The sequence below is a fragment of the Jaculus jaculus genome, chromosome 13, assembly GCF_020740685.1.
Source record: "Jaculus jaculus isolate mJacJac1 chromosome 13, mJacJac1.mat.Y.cur, whole genome shotgun sequence".
Lineage (NCBI taxonomy): Eukaryota > Metazoa > Chordata > Mammalia > Rodentia > Dipodidae > Jaculus > Jaculus jaculus.
The window spans coordinates 5202453-5223889 of NC_059114.1; the positions used below are offsets into that span (position 1 = coordinate 5202453).

Below are 21437 nucleotides of genomic sequence, written 5' to 3' on the forward strand. Positions count from 1 at the left end.
CCATTCCGGACCTCAGGTTGCTAAAACAGAGCCACAGCGGGAGCTGACCTGGGGACTTGCGGTGGGGGGGGGGGGGGGCGTGGTCAGGGAGAAGACTTAGTATTTCTAAGCTCGTTTATTCGTGTTATTTATTTACTTTTCAAGTGTGGGGAGAGAATGGGCACGCGAGGGCTTGTAGCTGCTGCAGGCGAACTCCAGATGCAAGCACCACTTTGTGCCATCCGGCTTTACGTGGGTACCGGCGAACCAAACTCAGGTCATTGGGCTTTGCAGGCAAGTGCCTTGACCACTGAGCCATCTCTCCAACCCCAGGCATTCAGTTTTGAAACAGGGTCTCACTAGATAGTCCAGCCTGGCCCAGAACTCACGACCCAGGGCCGAGACTGTGGGCGTAGTGGTGCAGCCACTGTCTAAAAGGAGGCGGGGGGGGGGGGGCTGCGGACGGACTCTGCGGGCCTGGCAGGTGTGCAGACTCCTGACTGAGGCGAGCAGCCTAAGAGCGGCAGTACGCAAGGCCGCACGCCTGCCTGGCCCCGCCCCCAAACGCGTCGCTCCTGCCAGTGGCCCTGCAGACGAAGAGCCCTCCCGCCTCTGCCCCACAGCCTTATGTGGGGAAAAAAAAGGCCCGTTGAGCTTGATCTGCCACCACTGGGCAGCCTCTCTGCCCCCCTCCAGGTCACCACAGAGCAGTTGTTGAGTGCCACGGTGGAGCTGGCAGGTGGAGGGGCTGTTGCTGCCAGGGCAGAGGGCATCTGATGAACCGGGGGGGGGGAGGAGTGCAGGCAATGCTGAACCCCAGGGCAGGGCCAGGGGCAGGCCCGTGGTCAGCACGTGTGGCTCCGGGGGCAGTTCCCATGGGGTGGAAAGAGAACGCGCCAGCGTGTGAGGTGAACCACGACTCCTGCTGCCGGCCCCGTGCCTGGCACCGTAGGCATTTCTTGTCCTTCCGCTGCGACTGAACACACCTCAAGCCAGGGCCTCTGAGGCACAGGACAGCAGGAGAGCTCGGCGTGTCCAGAAGTGAGCATCTGGGGGAACTTGAAAGCCCATCAGTGTGCTGGGGACACACACTCTGCCTTGCTGGCTCTGGGCCTCCCGTCACCTCTCGGGATTCTGCCAACTGTGGTTGCGATTGTTGGGTCTCAGATGCGATCGAGTCTCGAATCATTCAGCCAGAGGGCTGGTCCCCGGGGAGCCTAACTGCCTCAGCGGGAAGGGTCTGTGTGCAGATGCTGCGGGTCCCGGCTCCCCCTTTCTTGTGACCTGGGCTCGGTACAGGGGCAGGCTTTCCCAAGAGGCCATTAGGGAGGGTGGGAGGCAGCCAGGGCTCTAGAGTTAGGACCGGAGATGCTTCTCCTTGAGACAGCGGGGTGTGGTAGTGAGGGATTCTCTCCAGAAAGCTGCTAAGTCTTCCCACCCTGGAGTCCCCTGGCTTAGCCTGGCTCGAGCAGAGATGCTAAAGTGACCTTGGCTCTGGGCTGCCTTTCCAGCCGCACTTGGGGGGGGGGGTGCTAACTCACTGGCTACCGCAGAGGAGGCCCTGTCCTAGAATGTAGCCATAGGCAAGGGGGGTCTTGTTGCTCAGGACCTGTGCCAAGGGAGAGTTGAGCCTCCAGAAGTCATAGGCTGTGGGGACAGACGCAGCTGGTATAGAAGGTTCCGGAGGCACGGAGAAGGGTCACAGCGCTCTCCCTCTGCAGCCGTGTCTCTGCCCTCGCTCGGGGGTGTCATCCCACATCTACTCCAGGAGCACATGGGAGAAGGTCGTGTCTGGGAAGGGGCAGCCTGTAATGAGGGCAGGCCAGCCTGCCTGGCAGTGAGCAGAGACCAGGATTGGCCGCCGCCCACCCCCACGCCGGGGCAGTAAGGGGGTGTCTGGAAGGATAGTCGGCACACAGGCCGAAGTCCATCTGCACATGGGCTTCTCGAGAGGTCTGGCCTGGGCCCGGAGGGAACGAGGGCTTTCCGCAGGGGAGCCCCGAGTGGGCGTCAAGTGTGCACGCTGAACCCTGGCAGCCTTCGGGCAGGTGAGCCAGGCCTGTGAGGGGTGGAGATGGAGCTCGTGGGGAGCCCATTGCCCGCGGCCCCTGGGGCGGAGGCCGTGTGGCCGCGCTCGGGTGTGGCAGGGGCAGCTCTTCACATCGGACGCGGAGCCTGCGGTGGCGGTGGCTCAGCCCGTACCCAGTGGTTAATAGCGTCCACATGTCTGTACTGAGGCCCTTTGTGCAAGGGGAACTGACCACTTAGCTCCCCCACAGGCCTGCTTCCTCCTTAACAATTGTGGCCTCTGCCCCTGGCCTAGTGGCCAGTCCTCAGGGTGCCCAGACACCTTCCGGTTCCCACTCAGACACTGTCTCATCACCAGGCACTGCTTGTCATGCGGCCTGTGTCCCACAGAGCCACGGAGATATCTGCTGTCTCCATCTACCTACTTTGTCGTCCTCTCTCCTGGACGCAAGTGCCTCTCCTGGTCTGACCTCAGCCCAGAAACCTCACCCAAACCCTAGCTGGCTCCCGACTGGAGCTGATGGACATTCTGTTTTGTTTTGTTGTTTCGTTTCGAGGTAGGGTCTCGCTCTGGCCCAGGCTGACCTGGAATTCACTATGGAGTCTCAGGGTGGCCTCAAACTCACGGTGATCCTCCTACCTCTGCCTCCCGAGTGCCGGGATTAAAGGCGTGCGCCACCACGCCAGGCACCTGGTCGACATTCTTGACCCCAGGCCATCCTTCCCGCCGCTCAGGCCGTGTCTCCCGGGGCCTCTGTACCAGCGAGCCCCTCACCTCGCCCCTTCACCACCTCCTCGTGGTCATCTCTCACCCGTCGGGAAGCCCGCAGGTCCACCCTGGCGGGCTTGCAGCCTGCGCACCCTCCCGTGACCTGCCTCCCCAGAGGGCTTCCTCTGCCATCAGAGGGGGCACCTGGTCACTGCGGTTCGTCCACTCGCTGTCTGTGCACTGGCCCGTCCGCGTCTGAGCAAGCCCAGGGGCTGGGTCTTGGCCCTTGCCCAGTGAGTACGCTCTCTGCCAGGTGCTGCAGTGTGAGGTGGCAGATGGCTGGTCCCCCCAGCCCCGTACCCATTTGCACCACAGCTGGTCCCTCCTGCCCATGGCCACCTCCGCCCCCAGGATACCACACGGAACTACTCGCCAGGACCCCAGCTGGGCTTCTCTTCTGCCCGACTCCACCCTCTCACCTTGTAACCTTTCTCCTCTCTGCCCAGCCACCCGGAGCGCCCTTCCGCTCCTCCTGCGCCTGGTGTCTGTGGTGCTCTAGCGAGGGCAGCGGCACGCCGGGGCAAGGTCTAGGTATCGCCCTGGCACATAGGAGCAGTTTGGGGGCCAGGAAACAGTGTGGTCACCCAAATGATCCTATGCCTAGGGACCAACTGCCACAGCTTCTGTTCTGGGATTGGAGGAGTCCCTCAAGGCCCAGGAAAGTCCAGGTGAGACCGAGAGAGAGGGTTCACAGGCAGAATCAGTGCGGGGGACTGGCCTGAGGGCTCGTGGAGCGTGGCTGGACTCGTGCGCACGGGCTGGTGGTCTGCAGCCGTCATTAGCCGCTGCCCCAGCGCTGATACGCCCAAGTGTTAGGCAAGCCTCACAGAGCTGCGGGGGAGCCCGGCCTGGGGCCTTCGGCGTGTCGAGTTCAAGGGTCTGGAGGCCTGAAGGAGAGGCCCCGCCCGCACCCCTCACGGTGGCTCATTTTGGTTCCCCGTTCAAGCCCCCTAACGAAACCTAGTGCTCGGTTTCCCCTTTCCTCCATCCTCACCCTGTAGCCGCCCACGCATACGGATCAAGGACCAGACAGCCAGGCCTGAGCCCCGGGTTTCCAGACAGCAACAGGTCATGCAGGCCCCCAGCTCTCCCAGTTCAGTGCCCCTCGGCCCTGGCCGATGGGGGAGCCGCGTTTCCACAGAGAAACAGCGCCGCCTGCCGCTTGCTACCAAAGGCCGGCCTGGGTCTGATCCCTGAGCGCAAGACTTGATCTGGGGTGGGGCCACCAGGGTAGGGGCTTGTCAGCAGCACAGGGAGCGGGGGTAGGGAGGACTGTGGCACCTCGGGGAGCCTGCTCGCTCACCAAGAGCGAGAGCAGCCAGGGCTGCCCGCCTCTCGCCTGCACCGCGTGTCCCCCCTGGTTCTAAGGAACCCCCTGGCTGCAGGAGAGGCCATAGAAGCAGCAGGCACAGTGGTGAGTTCGTGGAGGTAGTGGATGGGGACTCCGCGTGTGACGTGACCTGCGAAGAACAGACAGCGCTCTGATGAGAGGCGTCCAGACAGGAGAGCCGAGGGAGGCGGGGGCCGTGGAGGAACGGGGCCTGACGAGCTTGCCGGGTCCATGAGTGAGGCTGGCGGGGACAGCCGTCCTGAAGCCGAGCACCTCTTCATTGCCCAGGAGCAGCTCCGCGCCATGACAGAGAACCCACTACCCCCACACGCACATCCCCCGCCAGGAATAGCAACTCTGGGGCTCCCATGTCACCTGCCTGCACTAGCCATGTCCTAAGAGCCAGCATTGGGAGGGCGGTTCCCGCTGCCAGGGCCTCGGCCTCCCTGCGCCTGCGGAGGAGGCTTCCCAGAGGGCCGGCTGCACGCAGCAGGCGCAAGGTTGTGCACACGTTTGCACCCCAGCAGACCAGCTGTCACCAGCAGGGACCAGGGGCAGCCACGTGCTAACAGTCCATGCAGAGAGTCTCGGGCGAGACCCGGACGTGGGGACTGACAGGTGCGTGTCCGTGTTGTGACATTTGCTTACGAGCCTTTATCCTAGAAAAAGTTCATTGGGCTGGGGAGATGGCTCAGTGGTAGAAGGTGCTTCCTGTCAAAGCCTGCCAGCCTGGGTTTGCTTCCCCGGGACCCACGTAAAGCCAGATGCGCAAAGTGGTGCGTGTGTCTGGGGCTCATTGGCACTGCCAGGAGGCCTTCATGTGCCCATGTGCACACACACTCCTTCCTAATAACTTTTTAAGAATTCATTGAGGGAAATGTAGGTAATAGGGTAAAATGCAAAGAAGAAAAGACCCCTTTCCTGTACTCCACAACCCGGAACTCCGTACAGCAGGGAGGTGCTCCCAGATCTCTGCCTGCGCGGGCACCTAGGGGTGCATCTCCAGTACATGCACTGCGGGTGCTGCTTCCGTGCCACCCTCGGGCAGTCGGCCCTGGACTGCCTCTCTTGTCCATCATGACTCTCTCAGCAGAGAGTCTTCTAGAAGTGTCCCTGGCATACTCCTCCATGACTGCCCAGTGGGCAGGACCGCGGAGAAGCCCCTCCTTCCTTTTCTGCTTCCGCCCCAGCACCCGCTGACGGCACACCATCCGCTGGTCACTGCCTTGCTGATGGTGAAGGCAAGACCTGGCCAAGCCCTGCTCACCCGGCACCCCGGGTCCGGGGATGAGGCGAGGTCACCACACAGGATCATGAAGGTCACATGTCAGCTAAGGTCCACGGTGAAGGCGGCCGAGGGAAGTCGGGGTGGTGGGTGGCATCTTGCCGAGGAGGTGCAGCAAAGACAGTGAGATGATGATGCCCCGGTGACGGTGACAGCAGGGTACGGACTGCCCCCCTGCAGAGCACCAGGACTCCTTACAGATATCTGTGGCCGTGGGAGAAAGCCTTAGAGATGAGGGCTGCCCCCACCCGAGATGCTGAAAGGCAAGTGGGAATTGGCCAAAACTGTGTAGAGGGAGAAACTTACACCCCGAGAACAGTGGGTGATGTTGAGCTTGGACCCAGGCAGAGGAGCGGTACCCAAATGGTGGCAGGCAGGTGGCCCAAGGGGCTGAGGACAACCAGAGGTCACACTGACCAGAAAAGACAGACCCTTTGGGACCGGGGAGAGGTGGGGTAGCCCAGGGCTTGGTTCGGAGCAGGACTGCTGGGACTAGTGGTCAGTGAGGATATAGGACAGGGAGAGGCACAGGTCACCGTAGAGACGATGGGCTGCCAACTCCCGAGGGGCCCAGCCAGGTGGACGAAGAGAACAGAGGTGCCTGTTGCAGTTTACAAAAAGTTCTGCCTTCCTGTTGCGGAAAGAAAGCACACGACCAAGAGCAGCTTGTGAGAGAAAAGGGTTTGTTTTGGCCCACAGGCTCCAGGGGAAGCCCCATGATGGCAGGGAAAACGATGGCATGAGCAGAGGGTGGACATCATATCCTGGACAACATCAGGTGGACAACAGCAGCAGGAGAGTGTGCCAAACACTGGCAAAGGGAAGCTGGCTATAACACCCATGAGCCCTTCCCCAACCACACACAGCAAGACTACAATTTCCAAATTGCCATCAGCTGGGGATTAAGCATTCAGAACACACGAGTTTGTGCGGGGACACTTGACTCAGACCATCCCAGTGCCTGAGAGTGGCTGGGGGTGGGGGAATCCGTCTGCCTGGGCCTTCCAACCCCAGAGCTTGCCGTCTGGGAAGGAGACGTAAGAGTGGCCGTGACCAGGCGAAGACAGAGATCAGGGGCAGTGAAGTAAGAGGTGTCCTAGAGCAGGTTCCGCCCAGGCTCCCTCCTAGTCAGGGTCAGAAGCCTCAGGCCTGGCCCAGCCGCTGAGCGGGTCTTGGAGGTGTCCAAAGAGTACCCCTCCCTGATGGTCGGCAGGTGGCTGTGCCCAGAGGTTCCCTTATTAGTGCCCTTGCCCGATCAGGCTGAGTGAAAAACAGCCTGACAGTGAGATGGTACCCCCAGAAACAGGGACAGTAAGCTAGTGACTGCTGCTGGCTGGCCAAGCCTGGACTTGGTAATTCTCACTTTTCTGAGCACCGACGTGGCTTCTCCTGCCTTCCCACACACGTGACCATATCAGCCTGTTATACAGACCTTGCCACTACCCAAAGGCTTAGTGGGAAAGAGCAGTCACTGCCCAAGCATGAGGACCTGAGATCGATTCCCCAGCACCCGTGTAAAAGGCCAACAGGACCACGCGGGCCTAGAGCCCCAGGGCTGAGGAGAGTCACCGGGGCTTGTGGTCAGCCAGTCTGGCTGAAAAACGGTGAGCCTCGGGCTAACGGAGAAGCCCTGTCTCAAGGAAACGAGACAGAAACGTGATAGAAAAGCACATCTGACAGCCCCTGGCCTCCGCATGCGTGCGTGCGGGGCCACACACGCGCCAACACAGATGCCTGATGCCGGGCAGCTGCCCACTCAGGACCTGCCTTGTGGCCTCCACCTTGCTTTCGTCCCCAACCATGTGCTGGTCCCCCAGAATGCACTTCTGACACACTGTACCCACTGCATGCATCCGGCCCTGTGGTAGCGGAGGTGGCCCTGCCCTGCAAGATGACGTGAGGGTTTAGGGGACAGCCCTGTTGTCGCTGGCCTGGATTCAGGGGTGTGGTGGCTTCCCTCCTCAGGTAGGTCCATACCCAGGGCGCCACACTGTGAAACTCCTTCCCCACCCTGAAAGAGTAGGGAACACCACAACGGGGCCACATTATGGAGCCCTTAGTCCGGCAAGGCAGAGAGGCTCTGAGAAGGCGAGGGCAGCCGGGTCCAGTGGGCGGGGAGGGTGATGGAGCTGGGTTCAGCATGGGGGCAGCAGGCAAGAGCTTTGCACGTGTCACCTCTGTCCCTCCCACATGTGGCCTTGGGCACACTTGGTGATGGGGGAAAAGTGTGTGTGTTTGGCTGGGATTGGGCACCAGGACCCTGCGGCACCTGAGGGGCAGGGAATCGGCATTTTCCGAGGCCCGCTGGCTGATCCCTTCTCCCTATCCAGCCTGGGGTGGGACCAGGAGGTGGCTCACGCTGCTGCTGTTCTCTGTTCAGCAGGTGAAGGGCTGGGTGCCCGGCAGGGAGCCAGAGCAGCCTGAGGCAGGGGGGCCCACGGGGAGCGCCGGGCCCTCCAGCTGCGCTGAGCAGCATCGCCACAGCAACCGGCGACCAGACCGGCAGCAGCCTAGGCGGACGCAAGTGGACAGCTTCCCACCGTGGCTGAGACACGAGGAATGACTACGGCAAATCAGGCCACGCCGCTGCCAGGGGAGGTGGAGTGTCACTAGAAAGGAGGGTGGTGCAGTCACTGCCCCCACTGCACAGAGCGGCGCCATGCCCGCAAGAGGAGAGGTGCTGGGGCAGGGACTGCAGCGTGACACGGCCTTGCCCCTCAGCCAGCACTGAGCACTTTGAAGACGACGACGCCCCTGCTCCGTGGCAAGAAGGAGAGGCACCCGTTCAGTGCTCCCCCCCCCCCACATCAGGGCCCGCCGCTGCCGGACCATGGGATGTCGGCAAAGCTCAGAGGAGAAAGAGGCAGCGAGGCGGTCCCGGAGAATCGACCGCCACCTGCGCTCTGAGAGCCAGCGGCAGCGCCGAGAGATCAAACTTCTCCTACTGGGCACCAGCAACTCGGGCAAGAGCACCATCGTCAAGCAGATGAAGATCATCCACAGCGGCGGGTTCAACCTGGAGGCCTGCAAGGAGTACAAGCCCCTCATCATCTACAACGCCATCGACTCGCTGACCCGCATCATCCGAGCCCTGGCCGCCCTTAAGATTGACTTCCACAACCCCGACCGTGCCTACGACGCCGTGCAGCTCTTCGCGCTGACGGGCCCCGCCGAGAGCAAGGGAGAGATCACGCCCGAGCTGCTGGGGGTCATGCGACGGCTGTGGGCTGACCCCGGCGCCCAGGCCTGCTTCGGCCGCTCCAGCGAGTACCACCTGGAGGACAACGCGGCCTACTACTTGAACGACCTGGAGCGCATCGCCGCGCCCGACTACGTCCCCACCGTGGAGGACATCCTGCGCTCCCGGGACATGACCACGGGCATCGTGGAGAACAAGTTCACCTTCAAGGAGCTCACGTTCAAGATGGTGGACGTGGGCGGGCAGAGGTCAGAGCGCAAGAAATGGATCCACTGCTTCGAAGGCGTCACGGCCATCATCTTCTGTGTGGAGCTCAGCGGATACGATCTGAAACTCTATGAGGATAACCAGACGGTGAGTAGAGCCCCCGGTTTCTTCCGCTTGTCCCCCGCGTCCTGGGAAGCAGGTGGAGTCGGGCCCACGGGGAGAGGCTGTTGTCAGAACTGCCAAGGGGCCTCGGAGAGCCAGTGCTGGTTCGGTGAGGTGTTCAGGGGAACACGTAGGCTGTGGAGGTCAGGCTGCAGGACTTCGGGGGACACTTCTGCCACCATGTCAGCCCCAGGGAGGCAGCGTCATGCAGGACCCTCACGCCCCCCCCCCCCCCCCCCCCCGTAAGATTGGCCTTCCATGACAGCCCTGGCCTGAGGGCCTTACTTTCATCTGGGTGAGCCTTTTCTGACACTCTCAAAGCAGTGCCACTCCCCTGCCCTCCGTCAGCGTGACTCCCCAGCTGCGGGTGATACTGCTGTCTTTGTAACACTTGCTGGCTCCAGGCACCCCGCTTTGCAGGTCACCCCAGCCTCAGTGTAGGGACTAGAACACGACTGTGCCTAAAGAGCCGAGACCACAGGGGCCGTAGTATGCAGGGACACATGGTCTGGCCGGGTGTCATCATGGATCCACACAGCCCAGGAAACCCAGGGGCGCCAGCCAGCACCACGGCGCAGGGTGAGGGGCCAGGGAACGGCAGCCATCACCGCAACCCTGTCGTGATCCCGAGAGTCTGCTGGCGAGCGTGCTAAGTCTGATACCAAGATGCTAAGGCCTGGGCCTGGGGCCATGAGGTGCTGGGACCTCAGTGAGTGGAGGGGCTAGGGCGCTTGGAGTTTGTGAAGTCCTCGGGGCCCAGGCTGAGAGTCACTGTGTGAGGAAGGGCATCCGAGGCGTGAAGGATGAGGATGATGTGAAGGCGATTTGGGCCCAGTGCCGAGCCGAATGAGAATGGATGGGGGGTGGTGGTGGGAGCGAGTGGGCCCAGTAGGAAGCAGGAGACAGCCAAGGGGAAGACAGGCAGACGCTCGGGTCCAGCCGAGGCAGAAGGCCAGGTATACGAGCGCACTGCAGTCACTGCAGGACAGGCTGTGCTGCAAAACTGAGGCCAGGCAAGTCTTGAGCGTGGCCAGGGCCACTCTGCCCTGGGGCTGTCCACAGCAAAGCCACTGTGCTGGGCAGGAGCACTGACAAAGACCTGGCGCCTGCCCTCAAGAGAAGAGCCAGGCGTGGTGGAGCCCGCCTTTTAGTGCCGGCATTCTGGGGGTAGAGGCAGGAGGATCACTGTGAGTTCGAGACCACCCTGAGTTTAAGCAAATGAAGAACTCTAGGTCAGCCTGGGCTAGAGCAGGACTCTACCTTGAGAAAAACCACAAAAATTACATAAAATAAAGAGAGAAAAGCCTTTGAACCTGGATATGTGAGGAGTGTGTGTTGGGGGGGGCGGGGAGGGGGGCGGGGGTGGGTGTTGCGAAGGGTTTATGAGTAGGTGGAGGTGTCCTGGAACCCAGAGGAAAGTGTGATGCTGGCGGGAACCCTGGCAGACCTTTGAGCTGACCGTGCTATGAGACGGGGATCCAGCCTCCCCACTTTGGGGCGCTGGCCTCGTTGGCTTCATTCTCTGGGTTCTCTTTGTTCTGTGGGTTCGCCTAAGGGCTCGAACCTTGGGCTTATGGTCCAGAAGGTGTCTGTGGGGGGCTGCAGGCTACGGCCACGGTGCTGGGTTGCCCCCGTGTTGTTCTGGGCACAGGGAGGGCCTGTGGCGTGGTCAGGCGGCCATGAATTCAAACAGGGCTTGCCTGCCCTACAGCACCTGGAGGCGCTGTGCCCGGTATCGGTGGCGGGTAATGAGCAGATGATCAGTCTACAGGGAGCAGGCAGCCTGTGGCCGCCCGTGGTCCTCGTCATTCCTAAGCTCTTGGCTGTCGGTGAGTTAGTAGAGTGTCTGAGTTCTAGCCACCCTCCGCTACGCTGTCGCGGCTGGCCCCGCTACAGCAGCCGTGTGTGGTGTGCGCAGAAGTGGCATCCTGGCAGATGACAAGACCCGACCGTGGGCAGAGGCTCAGGGGTGACCCAGCTGTGAGGCAGAGCACGGTGCCTGGGGTTTGCCAGCAGGAAGGTGCCCGTCACACAGGTGCGCATGGTCAACGCTCCAAGTGTCTGCTAGTTAGGACCTGTGACCCGAGGCTTCTTGGCCCAGTTCTGGCTGCCCCACCCACCCTCTCCGGGGCAGTGCGAGCTCCCAGACCCGTGGTTTGTCGCCCGTGCCCACAAGTGTGCCTGGACCCTGAGTTTTATGGAGGGCTTTGGTTGTCACCCCTGTGAATCTGTCATGGGGGGGTGGTGTTAACTCCAAGCCTTCCTGGCTCTGCCTGGCCCTTACCCACCACCTTGCTGCCTCTTTCGCCTCTCTGACTGTTGACAGTTCTCCTGTCCACTGTTGCTCTCTGTGTAGCCTTCAGCTCGTGACCATCCTGTCCCACCCATGAACCCTTGTCTTCTGGATTGGGACTCAGCCCAGGCAGAACCTTGGCAAGCCTTCCCTCCAGCCACACTTCCCACCAAGTGCCTTGTCACAGAGGGTCACTGCACAGATACAAGTGACAAGGTCCCGGGTCAGGCCCTGAGAGGACGCCTTCCATCACTAGCCTCCTGCCAGTTCCAGCCCCATGGGGATTCCTGTGAAGCCCATGTTGGCCTCTTGAAAAAAGCCCAGCTTTGAAAGCACTTAGGCATTTTTTAAAAATTTATTTGTTTTGAGGCAGAGTCTCACTGTAGCCCGTCTGACTTAGAGCTCACTTTAGCTCAGACTGGCCTCAAACTCACAGTGACCCTCCTACCTCCACAGTGCTGGGATTAAAGGCATGTACCACCACGCCCAGCTCAGGTTATTTTCTAAAAGGAAGGGCTGGCAGCTGGGGCGCGCACACACACACACACACACACACAACCACCACTCTGGTCTCCATGGACCTGGGGAAGTAGTTGTTCACCAGAAAAGGAAAGAAATTCTTGTTGAAAAACCCTAGTGAGGCTGGAAATTCACTGGATTCCAAATGGCTCTGACCTTTCATGCTCCACCAGTAATATCTGGGGATGAAAAACAAACAGGCTGCTGAGGAAAGACAATACCCGCCCGTGACTCTTCCCACCCACAGCTCTGGTGGTGCCAGCAGCGAGCGCCTCCCGCCTCTCCCTCCAGCCAGGCCAGATGCTGAGACAGGCCTGCCTGCGGCCGGCTCTCCTCCCCCTGGAGCGGCCTGGACTGTCCTCCCAGCCCCAGCAGAGACAAGTCAGCCAAGAGCAAGCCACACTACTTGGTGCAAAAGCTGAATGAACTTGGGGGATGGTGCCAAGGGTCTGGACACGGCTCCTCCCGAGCCTCCTTCCCTCCTTAGCTCCAAGGCCGTCTTCCCTCTGACAGAGGCTGGTGGTGCCCCCACCCGCCCCCGTGCCTGGAGAAGGATCTGTCTCCCCCCCCCCCCCGCCCCGCCAGCCCACCCGCAGGCTTTTGCGTCAGCACGTTGCCAAGGAGAACGTGAGCATCTCCAGGCTCCTGGGTGTGAAGGCTCCCGGAGCAGCGAGCGCGCGCAGGGCAGCTCCTTGGAAGCACGGGAGGCAGGTTCTGGGGTATCCATGGGCTGTGGCAGTAAGTACATGTGAGGAGTCATGCTTCCCTCAGCTGCCGTTCCACACTCATCCCCCGGAGGCCTGGTGGTGGTTCAGTCTGACTCAGTCCCCAGGAACCTGCAGGCAGCTGGGGGCTCCGGGGCTCTGTCTGATACCCTCCCGGATGGCGCCAGAGACCCGACACCGCCCCGTGACACGTGGGGACTTCTCCCGGACACCGCCCCTGGCTGGTCTCGTGGAGCAGGGCCTGTTGTTTCTGTCCCACGCCAGAGGCATCACCTCCACTAAAGTTCAGAATGGTGCTGGCTGGCCACCCAGCCCCCACAACCTGAGGTCCAGCTGGACTTGTCCACTCTGGCCTCAGGAAGACCTTGAGCAAGGAGTAGTGGAGATGCCAGCTCCAGCTGCCCATGTGCACAACTGACCACGGCCATGACCGGCGGGAATTGGGTGTCAGTCACCTCAGATGTCGGGCAGGACCCCAGGCCTGGGGGAAGTGCGGGTAGGCAGGCACCTGCCGTCCAGCCTCTGCCCCCTGTAGGTCAACTAATGGACTCCACTATCGTTTAATGGTGACTGGACTCTGGAGAAGGGGAGATTAAAAGGTCTGACTATAACGTGTCAAATGGTCTCATGTGGAAACCCACAGAGAGCTCGCCGCCTATTTCCTGGACGAGCCGTCAGCGTTGCCTGCCTCGTGGGCAAGGCTGGCGCGTGCCTGCTGTGCTGGCTCATGGGCCCCGGGGGAGGGGGGTGCTAGGCTCCAGGTCTGAACGGCAGCCTGACTGTAACAATTACAGGACAGCAGCCACTGCTTCTTTCCCGCAGGCCACTGTGTTGCCAGGGCCACCTGGCCCTACTTCCAGAACCAGCAGGTGTGCTCCTCAGGGGTCTTCTCCTTCTGGCTCTCACCTGGAACCAGTGGTGCCCAGTTGAGCTCCACGGGTAGCCGGAGCTACGGCAAGGCCCACCGAGGGACGCCTCCTGCTCCCTTTCCAGGTTGCTGGTGACCACCTGTCAGGGAGGAGACCGAGCAGGCACGTTGCGTCCGTCCGGGGGCAGGGGCGTGTTCTGCAGGTGGGGATGCCCCTTGCCTGGGTTCAGTGACCCCAGTGCAGCCCCTTTTCACGCCCTCCCAGGCAGGTCAGCAGCCTCAGTACGTCTCAAGCACAGGCTGGTGCCCTCCACGTGGCTTGTGCCATGGGCTTAGGTCCTAGCACACGGTAGTAACTCAGCGGGCACTGGGCAGTGGGTACGAGGTGGGTGGGCTTAGGCACAGCTGGGCATCAGCCCTTCTAGGGGAGATGCCAGGGGGTGCTGGTCTCCAACGGGCCAGGGACTGTCAGGAGGACGGTGTTTTCTGGGACGCTCTAGCGCTGTGCTGCGTCACATAGACTGGAAGGGAGGGCTCGTTTCGTTCTACAGGCATGGACTTTAAGCTGGCTGTGCTGGCTCACGCCTGTGGCGCCAACACGGGTAAGGCTGAGGCAGGAAGAAGAGTCACAGGTTCAAGTCTAGCTCAGGTTACATACTGAGCTCCAGAGCAGCCTGGGCTACAGTGTCAGATCTTGTCTCAAAGACAAACAGGCGAAAATAAATAAATAAATAAATAAAGTAGTTAAAGCCAGCCGTCATGACGTGTGTAAAGCCAACACTCGTGAAGCCAAAGCAGGAAGATTACAAGTGTAAGCTCAGACAAATATATACACACAGTATCTTGTCATGAAATGAGGCACTGACAGGGGCAGCAAGATGTGGGCAGGCTCTTGCCTGTTGGTGGTGCTGCTGGGTACATCCAGCTACCAGGGGCAGCTTTCAAGTGGGAGGCAGCTGATAGCTGTGAGGCCCCCACCTGGCACGCGGGGACTTGGGAGTGGAAGGGACTTGGCAGGTCGTCCAGTATCCTGAATCAGCGAGCTTTGCCAACGAGGAACTCAGGCTTACGGTGGTTACGTCACGTGCCCCGGGGTGTCCTGCCCCCTGGATATCCGAGGGATGTCCCCTGGGTTACTTGCTTTCCTTTTGGCTGTGACAAAGAGCACTGTAAGGACGGAGCGGTCTGATATGCTCGTCGTTCCGAGAGCACAGGCCGTCACAGCAGGAGCAGCGTGGGGACAGGGGTGACAGGCTTGCAGAACAGCCCGGCCGTATCTTGGTGGATCGGGAATCAGAGAGCTTGGGCGGAAACCAGAAGTGTACGTCGTCTTTAGGTCTCGTCCCCACCCCATTGACCGACTTCTGCTGGCTAACCAAAGAACAGCCATCAACTGGGGCTCAAGTGTTAGAAGTGGGGGACACTTGCCAGTCAAATCACAGCCCCTTCCTTATCAACCAGCCCCACATTCTTGGGGGATGCAGGTCACCACCTAGGCGGGCCTTCCAGGCAGACTCAGCCAGTAGCAGCTCCACAGGACACCCCAGCACAGCACGTCCCTGCTCCGCCTCCTGCTTCTAATAGAACCCAGTGGAAGACGGCGCATCGGCACTGGCGTACAACGCTGAGAACTGGGCCAGAGAGGCACTCAGCCTATCTGCCAGGAACCTGCCACCCTTCTCCACTCCAGGCAGCGCCATTTGATCTTATGATGTGGAAGGACCTCATACAGTTGGCCTATGGTGTCCACAAATCATGACCTGGGACAGTGGAGACCTCCTGGGCCAGAGACAAGTGGGGCAGGCTGGCAGAGGGGTGTGGGTTCGCAGGGACCAGTGACCCTCGAAAGGCAGCTCCACCCCAAGAAGCTCCACAGAAGGCGAGGAGGCAGAAGGGGTCAGACTGAGACAGGAAGAGAGGATGAGGAAAGACTCAGCTATCCCACCGTCTCCCAAAACAGTCAGTGTCTGCTCACCTAGGACCCTAAGTTTCCCCCTTATGGGAAAGGAGCCCATTATGAGGAAGAGCTGTGGAGAAAGGAATGTATCCTGGCATAAAGCTCTGGGCTTGCCAAAACCGTTTCAGATACTTGGGCTGGCACCCCTTCCCTCTACACCCTAGAGGAACATAAGCTACACAGGCTATGCCTAGGAGCTCCCAAGGGCAGAGCCCGTCTTTGACTTTCTTCCTGCGATAACTTCTCGTCCTCAGTGTGGTGTGCCTGCGCTCTGGGACTGGGGTCTGCTCCTGAAAGCATCTCCCTGCCACCTGTACCAGCCACATGTCCTGTGTGGTGGAGTTTGGGGTTTCTTTTTAAAAAATACTTATTTATGAGAAAGAGAGAGAAAATATGGGTGCCCCGGGGCCTTCTGTTACGCAAATGAACTCCAGCTGCAGGTGCCACTTTGTGTGCCTGGCTTTACATGGGCACTGGGGAATCCATCCCACGACCATCAGGCTTTGCAAGAAAACACCTTAAACTGCTGAGACTTTTCTCTAGCCCTTTTTAAAAACACACTTTTTTTGTTGTTGTTGTTTTAGGGCTGGAGTGATAGCTTAGCAGTTAAGGCGTTTGCCTGCAAAGCCAAAGGACTTTGGCTCAACTCTCCAGGACATACATAAGCCAGATGCACAAGGTGGCACATGCATCTGGAGTTTCCTTACAATGGCTGGAGACCCTGGCACGCCCATTCTCTCTCTCTCCTCTCTCTCTCCCTCTTTCTCTCTCAAATAAGTAAAAATGAAATATTTAGATTTTTTTTTTGTTTATGAGAGAAGAGTTTTGCGTTTCTAGCATGGCCCTTTCATTCATTAATCACCCTCTCTTCTCCCTATGGTTTGGCTCTGTCAGTCAGTCTGTCCAACAGCCAGCCCTCCACAGTGGCTGGCCACCTGTCCTGCGTGGTTACTGGAGACCATCCCGGGACCCAGGTTGAGGGATGCCAGCCCCATCATCTCCTCTTTTCCACCAGGATGACAGCCACCTGCGTTAACAGAGAGTACAGACGGGAGACCATGGTGGCCTTGGTTCTCTTAACACTATTGATGGTGCTGAGGCAGGAGGGCAGCCAGCTTGGGCCTTGGTGTGGGTGGGAGGGGGCCCCTTTTACAGCAGAAATGGGCTCCCTTTCTGACCTTAGCGCTGGGAAGCTGTAAAGCGGCATGCGCACCGGCTGCAGAGGAGGGTGTCGGGGGACCAGGGGTGATGTGGCAGAACCCCTCTCCATAGGGAGCTGCAGCTGGCTTCTAGCAGCGTGCAGGAGCCAGTTCTTTATTTTTAGAAAGTTTTGAGCTGTCTGACATCTTATTGATGGTTTGAAATCAGCCACCGTAATCGGCCAACTTTATAGATCAGGCCTTCTCCCCGCCCCCGCCACCTGCCGGCTGCTAGACATGTGGGACACCTGGTGGGAAGGGCCTGCCCAGGGCCCGGCTCAGCCGTTGATGAATTACAGAATCAGGCCAAGGTCCTTGTCTGCACCTCCTCGGTGACTTCTGACTCCGTCCACGCCGGACAAGGCTCATTTGCCAGGGTGGCACCTCGTCCGTCCCGGCCCCCCCTGCTGCTCTCGTTGGGGTGGGGTGGGGTTGAGAACAATTCTACTGCGCGGAGAAACGGCCGTGGTGCCGAGTTGTACTTTCTGTCATGGCGAGACCATCCGCTCCAGCGAGGCCTGTCCTCCCTGAGAGGGAGCAGAGCTCTGGGCCGTGCATCCAGGAAGCAGCCACATGGAGATGTGCAAGTCCCACAGCTGACAAGGTGCAGTCTGGGGGGAGAGAGGCTCATCGTGTCCTTCCTCACCAGTGCCCCACGGGGACAGCGTCCACCGGGGCAGAAGCCGGGAGGGACCCCAGTGCCCTGGGAACAGCTTACAGGAGTGAAGGGGGCTAACGATGCAGATAAACGTGGGATGGAGGTCTGAACTGGACTTGGCAGAACGGAGCTATGGTGAGCTCCTGGGGCAGCTGGTAAAGGCGGGACCCAAGGGACTCTGGGCTACGGAGGACACCATGCCGTGCATAGGACAGGGAAGGAGAGAAGCACGTGCAAGTGTGGCGTGGTGGCGTTCGCATTTAATCCCAGCACTCGCGAGGCAGAGGTAGGAGGATCGCCATCAGTTTGAGGCCACTCTGAGACTACAGAGTGCATTCCAGGTCAGCCTGAGCTAGAGTGAGACCCTACCTCGAAAGCCCAAAATAATAACAATTGCTATTGTTATTATTAAATAAGTAAAGGGCCACGTGGAAAGCCCCTAGCTCTGCCTGCACAGACGGCACATCCCAGACACACAGGGACATCAGGGCTGAGGGGGGTGCACACTCACCTGGTGCCCACGCCGCACCTCCCAGGTCAGCGTGAAGACGCCCCGCCCTGAGCTTTGCCAAGAAGTTCAGGCTAGAGCAGCTTCTCCGCCCCGTCCACTCAGCTGCCCTGGCCAGTGGGTAATTAATTTCCTGAGCGCATTAGCCCTGCTCGTTACACACACATCAGAACAGCTCTGGGGTTTAGGACACAAGATTATTTTTGTTTTAAGGGATTTGTATAATCCAAGAACTGAGAAACAATTTTTCCACTTATCAAGAACAGGCTCGGGGAGTGGTAGTCAAGAGCCCGAGGGGCCTTACTGTCTAGGTGGCCTCCTGGTGATCAGGTATTGGCGGGGTGTGCGGTGTGAGGGGGGGATGTCTGCTACCCAGAAGAGCCGGTGACTGGAACTACAGGAAGAGGTGGGGACAGATGGGGGAGCTCTGAGTGTCTAAGGAGGACGCCTGTGGTTAGTGGAACCGGCGTGAAAGGTGTCCCTGCTCTGTGCATGCTCTGAACGGGGGCGGGGGGGGGGGGGACCTGTACTGACCGACTCCGATCTCATTCATTGCACCCCACAGCCAGTGCCTCCTTAGCTCTTACACTGTCTCTAATTTTATTAATAATGGAACCACTGTCAACCCAGGGTCCTGGGCCTCATGTCCTGAGGTTCCTCCAAAGGCCAGCCCAGGGCTGCGTCCTGCACAGCCTTTCCTGACCTGTGGCAGCTGCCCCGTAGGGCCTTGGGACCCTGACCCAGCATCCCGACCCCAGCCCTGCAGAGGTCTGCGTGGACACTGGGGCGGCACTTGTTAGGCAGGTGTCCATGGCTGGGTCTGTCACACTGTCCTCTGACTTACCCAGCAAACTGCCCTTCTTTTGCCCAGGAAGTCTGGTCCAGGCCTGGGTAGGTGGGGGTGGGAGGCCATTTCTCAACAAGGAGGCTGGGACAGGAGATCCTTCTCCCAGGAAGATCCCCCTTGGCTGAGGTGATGTGGGTCCCACTGAGGCCAGGAGATAACTGCTGAGCGGCAAGGAGCCCATGGGAGCACACGCACGCCATTAAGTACCTCTGACCCGAGGTGCCTACGCCTGGGGCAGCAGGGGAGGCCGAGTGACCCCGGTTGGGACTCAGCAGGGCCAAGGCCATGGCCCAGCGAGCAGCCTGGGTTCTGGGCTTGCCCTTCCATTGTACTGTGTCTGCTCTGCCAAGGTTCTGTCCACGGGCAAGGCTTCCAGGGCTGCTTTAGGTCCCAGCACTGGTCTCTGAGGTCCTGGCTCACTGATGTCCAAACACTCACACTGCCAGCCCTGTCCCTGGCTCGTGGGGGTCACCTCGGCAGGCCTGCGGCCCATCCTGAGTGTTGCCCTGAGCTGCCTTTCGCATTTGCCCTCACTGCCTGTCCCTGGAGGACAGCTTCATGCGGCCATGGGGTGATTCGTGTGTGGCCAGGAGGGGACAGGTGAGGTGTTGGGGGACTCTCCGAGATGAAGTGATGCCTGACCCACATGACTTGAAGGCCAAGAGTTCTTCCAGGTGGAGGGTGTGGGCTCAGGATCCTGCCTTCAGCTGGACAGGGGACGGCTGCTCACGGTAGGGCTGAAAGGGCTCAGAGGGCGCTAGCCGGGGTGGGTGTTGTTGCCTGCCAAGATCATGGCTGGGGCAGCAGTGCATGAGGGGCATTCTCTTCTAATTGGGGCTTGTGTCTTGTTTTGTAATTTTTAATGAGAGGTAGAAAGAGAATTGGCACCCTAGCACCAGAGCCACTGCAATCAAACTCCAGACGCGTGTGCCACCTTGTGTGCATGTGCGGCCTTGCCTCATCTTTGTGTGCCTGGAGAGTTGAACATGGATCCTTAGGCTTTGCAGGCAAGTTCCTTAACTGCTAAGCCACTCTCCAACCCTCTTTGGGTTTTTATTTTATTTTTTGGGGGGGGTTTAGGCAGGATCTCACTATTGCCGACACTAACCTGGAATCCACTTGCTAGTCTCAGGGTGGCCTTGAACTCACAGTGATCCTCCTTCCTCTGCCTCCTGAGTACTAGAATTATTTAAAAGTGTGCACCACTACGCCCAGCTCATCAGTTTGTGTTTTTTAATTGCTGCGTGGAGCCCAGAGGGGTCCACATGGCCTTGGGCAGGTTTTGAGCAAGCCTTGGTGACTGTCCAGGACACAACAAGGTATCAGAGTTGGCCCAGGCACCTACTTCCAACTACGGAAGGTCGGAGCAGACAGCCCAGGACTCCTTTATCTGGGGCTCCCTTGGCACGACAGTCTCTGCCTGCTGCAAAGGCCGGTAGCCACCCCGTGCAACGGCCTCTCTCTGCACAACCTCCTGGCTAGTTGTGGACAAGACACCTGAAAAGCAGCTGATGGGAGGAAGGGGTTTATGTTGGCTTCCCGACTTGAGGGAAAACTCCGTAATGGCAGGGGAAACTTTGGCATGAGCAGAGGCTGTACATCACCTCCTGGCCAACAGCATCAGGAGAGTGTGCACAGCCCTGGCGAAGGGAAGCCGGCTAGAGTGCTCATAAGCCCGCCCCCAAGAACACACGTCCCCCAGCAAGGCTCCACCTGCCAAACTGCTACCAGCCGCGGACCAAGCATTCAGAACGCATGAGTTTATGGGGGACATCTCCTAGGCCATCCTGCTAGCCCGCTGGCCCTTACGGCTGGGCAACTGCTATATTCAGAGGAGGATGCAGCCTCCACTCAAAGCATGTAGTCACGGCGCTAGACAAGGGGAGCTTGATCCACGCCCCCTCCACCTCAGCCTGCAAAGGGAGGTCCGTTGTGGGCAGTTTTGATGCAAATATTTACATTTTACGTAAAGGCTAAGTGTTGCTGAAGTCCATCCTATAGACCACAGTCATGGGTTCTCATCTCGCCTTATCCCGCTCCTCCTGTCCCTGACGTCTGCTGCCAGGCGTTTCACTAGCTTGGTGCCTGCGGGGGGCGGGGGCGCGCCTGGGCGCTGCGGACGAGGCTGTGGGCTGTGTGCCCCCAGCGTCCTCCACAGGTTAAATAGGAGGGGCTCTGCACACCACAATTTCCTTCTCGGGCCTGCGTCTGTGTTGACAGCCGCCCACCTGCAAGGCACCCGTGTCCTGCCGTCAGTTAATTTCCTGTCAGGGCCTGTCAGCAGGAGTCGTAGACCAAGGTGACATGATCTAACTCAGAACCAAAGAGAAGGCTGTCATTTCACCTACGGAGAAGGCAGCCGAGGTCTCTGGACAGGATCGCTCCTTCCTGCGGGGTCGAACGTGTGCGCCAGAGCCTGAACCCTTACCCCGCAGTCCTGCCAGCTTACTGGGCATGGGGAGTGGGGCAGGACTCGGAGGTCCAGGTCGTTTCAGGGGAAATACCTCATGCATCTTGTGGGGTTTTTGTCTTAGAATGTGACTGAATCACTCACACTGGGTATGTGATGCCCACTGCCCATGTCATACCATACCCTGGGGCTTTGCCTTCCTGGGAGACTTTGACCAATGCCTGCTGGGACAGGAGGGTCTCTCTGTGTGCTGACGACTCGCTGATCATTGATTCCGAGATCCACTGAGGTCAAAAACAGAAAACAGGGTGGCCTGTGGGATACTGGGCCTAAGGCTAGAAGGCTGCTGCTACGCAGACTTCACAAGGCAATGTCGTCTGGTAGCTGCACTCAGAGCCCTGGAAATCCCTGCCAGGTTGGTGAAACCCTCACTGGGACCTGAGAAAGTACTGTGGGTCCAGCACCATGTCCACCTTGCACTGGGGCCTGGTGTG

The 21437-nt window shown here is 59.6% G+C and overlaps 1 protein-coding gene across 1 annotated transcript in view; it reads left to right on the plus strand.

The window, feature by feature from the left end:
- Positions 1-21437, plus strand: part of Gnaz (G protein subunit alpha z) — a 59112-nt gene that overhangs the window by 23700 nt on the left and 13975 nt on the right. Inside the window, exon 2 of the mRNA XM_004672784.2 lies at positions 7772-8944. Within this exon, the coding sequence (XP_004672841.1) occupies positions 8222-8944 (723 nt within the window). The 5' untranslated portion in view covers positions 7772-8221. The remainder of the gene's footprint in view (positions 1-7771; positions 8945-21437) is intronic.